This window comes from Phyllopteryx taeniolatus, chromosome 21 (assembly GCF_024500385.1).
Source record: "Phyllopteryx taeniolatus isolate TA_2022b chromosome 21, UOR_Ptae_1.2, whole genome shotgun sequence".
Lineage (NCBI taxonomy): Eukaryota > Metazoa > Chordata > Actinopteri > Syngnathiformes > Syngnathidae > Phyllopteryx > Phyllopteryx taeniolatus.
Window position 1 is genome coordinate 13,363,594 of NC_084522.1, and position 10,058 is coordinate 13,373,651.

At 45.1% G+C, this 10,058-nt stretch overlaps 1 protein-coding gene and 1 long non-coding RNA gene across 3 annotated transcripts; one reads left to right on the top strand and one right to left on the bottom strand.

The window, feature by feature from the left end:
- Positions 1 to 336: 336 nt before the first annotated feature.
- Positions 337 to 7,260, bottom strand: LOC133471038 (uncharacterized). 2 transcript variants are annotated; one of them, XR_009786112.1, is made up of 3 exons: positions 6,868 to 7,260; positions 600 to 697; positions 337 to 480 (listed from the first exon to the last, which is right to left on the bottom strand). It is a non-coding gene; the product is annotated as an uncharacterized LOC133471038 (long non-coding RNA). The 2 variants fall into 2 exon arrangements; XR_009786111.1 differs by having other exon boundaries at positions 600 to 700.
- On the top strand, positions 4,573 to 6,874 carry LOC133471037 (uncharacterized). The gene is made up of 3 exons (XM_061760165.1): positions 4,573 to 5,328; positions 5,494 to 5,910; positions 5,993 to 6,874. The coding sequence occupies exons 1-2, from the start codon at positions 5,086 to 5,088 to the stop codon at positions 5,863 to 5,865; spliced, it is 615 nt and encodes a 204-aa protein (XP_061616149.1). The 5' UTR covers positions 4,573 to 5,085; the 3' UTR covers positions 5,866 to 5,910; positions 5,993 to 6,874.
- Positions 7,261 to 10,058: the final 2,798 nt, after the last annotated feature.

The following is a 10,058-nucleotide window of genomic DNA, read 5'->3' on the forward strand; positions in this document are numbered from 1 at the left end:
GGTGGGCTTCACTGGAGTGACGCAACACTATTTACGTAGCTGAGGCAGCTATCGTCATCCTGCTGATACACACCATTGAGGAAACATAAACCAGATTGGGAGTTACTATTCCCAAACCAAATGTGGCAAACATAATGGAAAAACGTATATTTAACATGCTCCCCTAGAATGTTTCCAGACTTTATCCATTTGTGACATAAAGTGGTGAATGTCTCCTCTTATCTCATAGTTTTTTTTTTATTTTAAAGACACACAGAGGTTAAGTCCACTATGACCCTCATATTTTTGCACCATTATTGCGTAGGTGTTTCAACATGTTTCTTTTGCGTTGCATACTTGAGCAGTGATGTCAGGTTCCAGTCGTTGACCCTGTAACCCTCGAGCTTATAACTCTCCACACAGGACGTCCTCTTCCTTCTTTTACCCACAGCTGGCTCTCTGAGCTTTTTTAAAACAGCTCTTCTATTGATTTTGGTAAGCCTGTTTGAAGCAAACAACATGCAGGGCACACAAAAATTGCTTTAGTTTTTTTAGTGTTTCCACATTACTTGCTAGGGACTCGGTGTGTGGGCCATAGGGTGTGTGCGTGACGTGCTCACTGTAGCGTGGCTGCCAGGCAGGAGTTCAGCGCTGCAAGATGGGGTCCAAGCCACAAGGTGGAGATCCGGCTGCACTGTGAGCCCAAAACAAGCATTCCCTGCTGACCAGAGCACAATGTGGGATCCCAGAGGGTCATGATCTCCTTTTCGCTGACCTCAAAACTCAAACAAACGTCCTTATTCGCTTGATCTGCTCCATCACAACAGCAAACACACAACACTTAAAGTTGTAAAAATGTTACTTGTGCCTGTTTTACAAATGCCTTTCACTTTCCCTGTTGTGCCTTTGAACCTTGTTTCCAGCTCATTGCACAAACACAGATAAACAAAAGCCAGACAAACATCCTGAGTGGTATTATGTTCAATAGCAGGTGCTTGGCATTCTCAGTAAGCTACTTTGGTTGAGTGGAAAAACAAACAAGAGAAACTTGATGACAAATCTCTGGACACATGCCTTGAGATAATTCTGATGGCAAACAAGTACTGCGTGCAATACAGAGAGAAAAAAAAAAAAAAAAAAGGCGCATACTAAACTGTCACTGGAGAGGCGTACGATCAGAGTTGTTGTGTTGCTGAAACACATAAGATTATATACATACCATATTCCTCACTTGACTTTTGCGTTCTCTCCGAGAAGGATGGCCGTAACTTTACAGGGGTACACAGGTAAACCGAAGTTGAAGTTTGTACGACAACCTTTGAAAGAGACGGATTATCCATCTTTTTTTTTCTTTGTACAACCCCAATGAAGTTGGGACGTTGTGTTAAACAAATAAAAACAGAATACAAGAATTTGCAAATCATGTTCAACCTATATTTAATTGGATACACTACAAAGACAAGATATTTAATGTTCAAACTGATCAACTTTATTGTTTTAGCAAATAATCATTAACTTGGAATTTTATGGCTGCAACATGTTCCAAAAAAGCTGGGACAGGTGGAAAAAAAGAATGAGAAAGTTGAGGAATGCTCATCAAACACCTGTTTGGAACATGCCACATTTCAAATTGTTTTTGGAAATTGTGGACGTCGTGTCCTCTGAGCCAAAGAGAAAAAGAACCATCCGGACCTTTTTCGACGCAAAGTTCAAAAGCCAGCATCTGTGATGGTATGGGGCTGTGTTAGTGCCAATGGTATGTGTAACTTACACATCTGTGAAGGCACCATTAATGCTGAAAGGTACATACAGGTTTTGGAGAAACATATGCTGCCATCCAAGCAACGTCTTTTTCATGGATGCCCCTGCTTATTTCAGCAAGACAATGCCAAACGACATTCTGCACGTGTTACAACAGCGTGGTTTCTTAGTAAACGAGTGCGGGTACTAGACTGGCCTACCTGCAGTCCAGACCTGTCTCCCATTGAAAATGTGTGGCGCATTATGAAGCGTAAAATACGATAACGGCGACCCCGGACTGTTGAACAGCTGAAGCTGTACATCAAGCAAGAATGGGAAAGAATTACACCTCGAAAGCTTCAACAATTACTGTCCTCGGTTCCCAAACGTTTATTGAATGTCGTTAAAAGAAAAGGTGATGTAACACAGTGGTAAACATGACTCTGTCCCAGCTTTGTGTTGCAGTAATAAAATTCTAAGTTAATGATTATTTGCTAAAAACAAAGTTTTATCAGTTTGAACATTAAATATCTTGTCTTTGTAGTGCATTCAATTAAATATAGGTTGAACATTATTTGCAAATCATTGTATTCTGTTTTTATTTATGTTTAACACAACGTCCGAACTTCATTGGAATTGTACAATTTAAACACTTCGCAGTTACTACAAAAATGTCAGGAAAAATCCTACTAGAAAAGATGAGATTTACAGTATTTGAGGTTAATCAGAGACGCTTAAAATGGTGGGAGTTGTGAGCTGACACCCATTTAACATGAGTTTGAAACTGATTGCTAAATTCTGAACATAGTCACATAAGAGGGTGTGCCCACTTGTGCAACCATGTTATAGGAGTTCTTTTACTTCCCCTCCCTGAAATATTGCATGTTTTTCAATTGCGTTTTGGAGGTTATAGGTTAACTAATAGTGCGGGAAAACGTTTGAAAATGATTTATATTGGTCTCATTTTTATAAATCACAAAAACCTGCCAATTTAAGAGGGGTGTGTAGACTTTACTGCCACCTCCTTTGTTAATTATGGACTGTGTTGATTTTGTTAACAGAAATAAATCCGTAATCCATAACTCATAAACTACAGGGTTTTTTTTCTATGTATGAAATATTTTGACGGTGGGTGCCCTTTTTTGGCTTAAGCATCTGCCCACAAAATATCTGTGCATGTCCCTGGCGTTCCACATACTGCTCAGCCGATAGCATATATGGATTTCATAACCATGACGACTAGGTGTGTCTGCACCTTGAGCCGTAAATCTAAAAAAGAAGAAACTGCGAGCCCCAACAAGACAGCATTCTGAATTGTATTTTCCCTTGTGGAGGCGACACTTCAATTAGTGTGCAGACCCATGTGGTACGCTAAACACAAATACTACCCACCCTCATGGCATCAACAATGTCATGGAGCAATCAAGTACAGTATGTGCCACTGATAAAGAACTACTACTTATTTGTGCATCCGACAAAACTCAATGCAGCTCTGCTTAACTTTTTTCAGGTATTGTTTCAGACAATGTAGTCCAGTGTCTGGACTCCAGCTGTTGCTTGAAAAGGAATCTGGATTTTTGCCCAGCCTAGCTGTCAACTCACAGGTGAAGAACTTTGGTATGGTGGTGATTTTTTATGTAAATCATTCTCATAGCACAGCTTGCTCACAGACCCACTTTTAGTAACATGCAGACAACAGATTTTCAAAGATTTGCTTTGTTGTTTAATTTCACACAGGATGGGTGGGCAGACACTCCAGAGACTCAATTGTTTGTATACAAGCGATTGAAATGTCAATTTTCCCTATGTCCCCTTGAACCCCCCCCCCTTGAACATGCAGTTTCTTCACCGTTATTATTCATGGACCAAATAAATCACCACCAAGACGACTTGGGCATACTCAAACACGGACTATTCATCATGGTGAAAATGTATGTTTGGTAAGGGTCACAAGGCTTCAGTTAGCTGCCTGATACTAATTTACAATCAAAACACTTTGACATGCCTCAGAAACAGATGTCAGGGTGAATGAGTCACAAGTACTTTGTTTCGTTGTTTTGACTTTTTGGCCCAAAACCTCTACCCACCAGTCCCAAAACTTGCCCTTAAACTTGCCCAAAACTTGGCCTCGATTGGATGATTAAGCTTCTCACCCTATGTCTAAGAGAGAGCCCGGACATCCTGCAGACGAAACTCATTTCAGCTGCTTGTATCCGCAATCTTGTTCTTTCAGTCACAACCTATAGGTCGTGACCGTAGGTGAGAGTAGGAATGTAGATTAACCGGTAAATTGAGAGCTTTGCCTTTTGGCTCAGCCCCTTCTTCACCACGACAGACCGATACAGAGTCCACATTGCAGCACCAATCTGCCTGTCGATCTCAAACTCCATTTTTCCCTCACTCGTGAACAAGACCCCAAGATACTTGAACTGCTCCACTTGGGGCAGGATCTCCTCCCTGAGTCGGAGAGGGCACTCCACCCTTACATACACCAGCTCGCCCTTTCAGTTACCCCCCCCGACAAGCTTGCTGGGCCCTCTTCCTAAGCCGATTCAATTTCAGCCTCTCCATCTGACCTGGATCACGCAACAGTAAACCTGACGCCTTATCCTGCATGTTCTTGCTCCCCCTACAGCCCTGCTGAACATGAGACTATCATCCCTTCCTCCTGCTTCGTTGGTGCTGCCTCATGAAAAATAGAACGAATTGTCAAACGTGCTCAACAGACTCCCGCTGACCCCAAGACCAGACCTTTTCGTACCCGATTCTGCATGTTCTGACGTCCTGCAGTGGGCCCACAATTCCAAGCTCACGTGTCATCCCGGTATCACCTGCACAATCCAATTCATTCAACATTTCTGGTGGTCCAGTCTGGTCAAAGACACCCGGGAATTTGTCCAAGGCTGCGCCGTCTGCGCCCACCGGAAGGCTTCACACCTGCCTCCAACTGGTCTGCCGCGCTCCTTACCCATCCCGGGCCGCCCCTGGTCCCACATCGCGTTAGACTTCATCACCGGCCTGCCCCCTTCTGAAGGTAACATTATCATTTTCACTAGTCGATCGTTTTTCTAAATATGTCCATTACATACCCCTTCCCAAGTTACCCTCTACTTTTGAAACTGCTAACCTCCTTGTTCATCATGTTTTCAAACGCCACGGTATCCCCATCGACATTGTCTCGCACCGAGGCCCCCAGTTCTCCCTGGTCTGGAAATAATTTTGTAAAGCAGTGGGCACAGTAGCCAGCTTGTCTTCAGGGTACCATCCAAAGACCAACAGCCAGACGGAGCGGGTGAATCAATCCCTGGCGTCACCCCTTCGCTGCGTTGCCACACGCAACCCCACTTCCTGGAGCTCATTCCTTCCATGGGTCGAATACACCCACAACTCCCTCACCAGCTCCGCCACCGGTACGTCTCCGTTCATGGCCTACTACAGGTTCCAAACTCAGTTAAGGAACAGGAGCATGCGGTGGCGGTTCCTGCAGTAAGGGATCACCTGAGAAGGGTCAAGTCTGTGTGGAAGGACGTCAGGACGGCCTTAGTTCGATCGGCGGAGAGGAATAAACGGCTCGCAGGCCTTCGTCGTTCCCCTGCACCTGAGTACAAGGTGGGTCAGTCCGTTTGGTTTTCCTCCCGTGACCTCCCACTCCAAACAGAATCCTGCAAACTCTCCTCACGCTTTATCGGTCCGTTTCCCATCACTAAGATAATCAATCCCACGTCCTTTCAACTCCAACTCCCGCAGTCTCTTGAAATTCATCCGCTCTTTCAGGTGTCATTGCTTAAGCCTGTCTCCATCCTCGATGTGAGGCCCAGGGGGAGGGGTTACCAGTACCGGGTGGACTGGGAGGCGTATGGTCCGGAGGAGCGTTCCTGGATTTTCAGGAAGCTTATCCTTGACGACTCCCTGCTATCAGACTTTTATGCGGCTCACCCGGGGGAAGCCTGGGAGGACACCGGGAGGCGTCCGTTAAGAGGGGAGTACCGTCATGAGCCATCCTGCAGTACTACGGTTGGAGCCTGGGTGGCACTTTGCGCCATCTCATCCTCTCTCTCTCCCCTCCCCTCTCTCTCTTTCCAGCACCTTTTTTGGCCACGCAGCTGTCACCAATCAGCCCTTGTTACCACCTGCAGAAAAGCCTGACCAGATCCCAGAAACTCACGCCAGACTATTGCAGCTTCTACAGCGGTACCACGGCTCCTCAGTCTCTAAGTAAGCCTCCTCAATTCCTTGTCGTCGTTCTGACCTTCGTGTTCTTCCTTGTCCTCAGCGTATCCTTAGTGTCCCTCGCCAAGTGGATCTCTGCCACCTCGCCGTCAAGCCACCCACCCGTCCGCATCACTGCCTGCCACGTATTCTCTGCCTTAACAACCCGCCAGCGCATCCCTTTCAATGAACTGTTCATTACTACCTCTCAGCCTCCACCTGCTCTTGGGTCCAGTCTCCATCCGATCGTGACAGTGATCCCCCTATAGTTGGAACACACCCTCCGCTCCCTCTTCTTAAAATGGGGGACCACTGGTCTGCCAATCCAGAGGCACTCTCCCCGATGTCCACACGATGTTGCAGAGGCGTGTCAACCAAGACAGCCCCACAACATCCAGAGCCTTCAGGAACTCAGGGCGGATCTCATCCACCCCGATGTCCTTTCACCAATGAGCTTTTTAAGCATCTCTGTGACCTCAACCACAGAGATAGAAAAACCCAGAGTCCCCATGGAAAGGCATGTCGGTGGAATTGAGGTCTTGAAGTCGATGATCGAGCTGCGGCCTAGGGGTGTCCTGGTGCCAAGTGGACACGTGGACACCCTTATGTCTGAACACGGTGTTTGTTATGGACAATCCATGATGAGCACAGAAGTTCAATAACAGAACACCACTGTACCGGTTTTGAAATATTTTATAAACATGTCATAAGGGTTCCCTGATTGTAAAGTGCACTTCGTAAGGGTTACATGACTGTAAAGAGGTAACCAAATTGATTACAATACATTTTATGATGTGTCAGAGCTTTAGGGTACAGGACAACATTACTATTTTAATCATTATTAAGTGTTCATCATCCTGACAATACCGTTTGTAGATTTTGTGTTTGCAAAGGTTAGACCACATAAATTAATCACTATTACACATATAGCCCACTTACTGTACATGCAAGCCAAAATCTCATGATCTGTGTGTGTGATCCTGCAGTTCCTCTTTGGAGCTCGGGTGGCGCTTTGTGCCCATCCATCTATCTATCTTCTTTACTGCTTATCCTCACTAGGGTCGCGGGCTGCTGGAGCCTATCCCAGCTATCTTCGGGCGGGAGGCGGGGTACATCCTGAACCGGTCACCAGCCAATTGTAGGGCACACAGAAACAAACTGTCATGAACGGAACAGAGGATAGGAACCAAAAATGCACGACTCCAAAACAAATGGACAGTTTCCAAAAAGAGAGGTTTAATATACAGGTATAGGTCGGTACACAGGCAGGCAATCCAAGAAAGGCAACAGTATCCAAAAACATGAGGCAAAGAGGCGAGGTCGATAATCGGAACAGGGTCAAGTCTTACTGTGAGTCTGTGACGTGGAAACAAGGAATGCTGGAACGCGACGACTAGCTACAACGAACTGGCGACGAGAGGGAATGAGACACGAGGTTAAATACAAGGGGTAATTAGGGTGAACGAGGCACAGGTGGTGAAGATGCTCACAGGAGCAGGTGTGTGTGAAACAGGGGGAAGACAAAAACCGGAACACACACACCCATGACACAAACAACCATTTGCACTCACATTCACACCTATGGGCAATTTTAGAGTCTTCAATCAACCTTTCACGCATGTTTTTGGGATGTGGGAGGAACCGGAGTGCCTGGTGAAAAGCCACCCAGGCACGGGGAGAACACGCAAACTCCACACAAGTGGGGCCAGGATTTTAACCCCGGTCCCCAGAACTGTGAGCCAGATGTGCTAACCAGCCTCTACCGTGCAGTCACTTTGTGCCTCTCTTTTCAAATAAACAAACAAATAAACCTAACAAACAAATAAACCACTCATCTACTTCCTCCGCCTCCATCTGCTTTTGGGTCCAGTCCAATACCATACGATTACTAATTGTGACACAAAAATCTGATCACAATCAGATTTCTGGAGTTATCTGATTATTCATGTGTGATTAAAACAGCATAATCTGATATGCTTTATTGGCTAGGAGCCCTTATTTCATTAGGAGAAATCAGACAAATGCACCTATATTCCTCCCACTATGCTGATATGTTTGTGCATGTTTACTTTTTAACATTATTTTTTCATTTTTGTTTACGTCTGTCCATGTGCAAAAATTGCAGAATTGTAGAAAATAGAAGAGAGCACCACACTCACTATTAGCTCCCACATTAGAACAGCTAACGAGCAACTGAGTTTTCACAAATACAGTATTAAGGTTTGAGAATAGCCAGCAGAAATAACAAAATGAACCTACATTTCCTGTTAACCTTACCCTGTGTACTCCAGCTTTTGGAGCTGCTTTGTTAATACACAGTCAATATACAATACAGTCTGTTTTTTCTGCCGTCAGCCTCCTCTCCTCACTGTGACCAACACACATTTGCTGGGAATTTAATGGCATTCAAGTGAACCGCCACATATTCGTGGTTTGGCATTCGTAAATTTGCAGATTTTTATTTTTTGTTTGGGCTGGGGCGGCACGGTGACCGACTGGTTAGAGCGTCAGTTCTGAGGACCGGGGTTCGCTCCCCGGCCCCGCCTGTGTGGAGTTTGCATGTTCTTCCCGTGGCTGCGTGGGTTTTCTCCGGGCACTCCGGTTTCCTCTCACATCCCAAAAACATGCATGAATTGGGGACCCTAAATTGCCCGTAGGTGTGAATGTGAGTGCGAATGGTTGTTTGTTTGTATGTGCCCTGCGATTGGCTGGCAACCAGTTCAGAATGTACCCCGCCTCCTGCCCGATGATAGCTGGGATAGGCTCCAGCACGCCCGCGACCCTAGTGAGGAGAAGCTGCTCAGAAAATGGATGGATGTTTGGGCTGGGGCGGGGGTTCGCCGTTATTTGTTACAACATTGCCTTTATGTGCTCAAACCAAAGCCATCTCTCATATGAAAATGTTGGTTCGTGGCCATCTGGTGGCATCTTGTGGCAGTGTTGTGCAAAGTTGGGGCGGAGTCCCCGGCATCCACTTTGGGGGGGGTCATCCAAATGGGTTTTGGTGGGCATCCAACTTCCGCCCTGTCATAGAAAGAATGTAGTTTTGGAAAGACGAGGAGGGAAAATGTCCATTCCTCCTGTCGACAATTGCTTTTCAAGATGCAAAGACTTCGATCTCTTTTATCACTCATATTCCTTTCTAGCAAAGCTCCACACTTGTGGTCCAGTCAAGGTATTGTATTTGAATGTTTTTCTAGGTTTAAAGTATTAGAATTAAAGTAATAGTAAACAACAGACCATGGACTACAGACCATTGAATACAAAAGAAAGCTTGAGATTTACGTAAAACTGGCTTTTGCTGAATAGTTAGTTTGACAGCTGAATTGTAAGTCCAACTTTAGAATAGCGTGATTTGCCAAATGGTCTTTTGACCCATGGGCCACTGTACGCCGCACTCGTGTTTGGCAATGTCAAAGTGAGCCAAACAAATCTGGACAATGGAGTCCTGTCCGGACTTCACCGCGAGGCCCTGAATGGACTTCAATATGTCCAGAAGTGCTGCCAGGATTCTCACCAGCTTAAAGCCCTGGAAGCACGTCACTCGTATCTTCACTTGTTCCCAATTGGGTTCAGCAAAGTCTACACCTTTCCTATTACAAATCCCTCCGTTTTGGCCCCACTATAAATCACCGACCTCCTCCATCCCCACACCACCCCAAATTATGATTATTATTATGATTACACTGGTGTGTGCAACAGCTCGATCAAACGTTTGTAGCATTGGGCATCTATTCGTCAAGTTATTGTATATACACGAAAAGAAAACAGTAACCACTGTCTCTCACATAGCTGGCTTCATTCAAGTTTATTAACACGGGAAAAAAAGAAAGATTTTCCCCTTTTTTGGTAATTTATTTTTGCCGAGAAAAATGTTACACCATCAGACACAGGCAATTGAAAGCCAAGGCTTTTTTTTCAGTTCTACTGTGCGTGAAGATAATTAAATGTCTCTTTCAGAGTGAAACTTCTTTTGTCTTTCATTCAAGTGGATGTCACTGTCAAGTGCCCACTCCTCCTACATCATGTCTCATACTTTTACAGGCAGCATAGCTGTTACATTCTATTTTTTGCAAAAGAGTGGAAATAAAAACAAAAAACAAACTATGATTAAGGTGAAAGATTCATTT

Excerpts from the sequence above, each read along its gene's own strand:
- LOC133471037 (XM_061760165.1), top strand. The coding sequence starts at position 5,086 with ATGGGTCGAATACACCCACAACTCCCTCACCAGCTCCGCCACCGGTAC. Across the intron at positions 5,329-5,493 it reads CCCCTGCACCTGAGTACAAG|GTGTCATTGCTTAAGCCTGT; the intron begins GTGGGTCAGTCC and ends CCGCTCTTTCAG.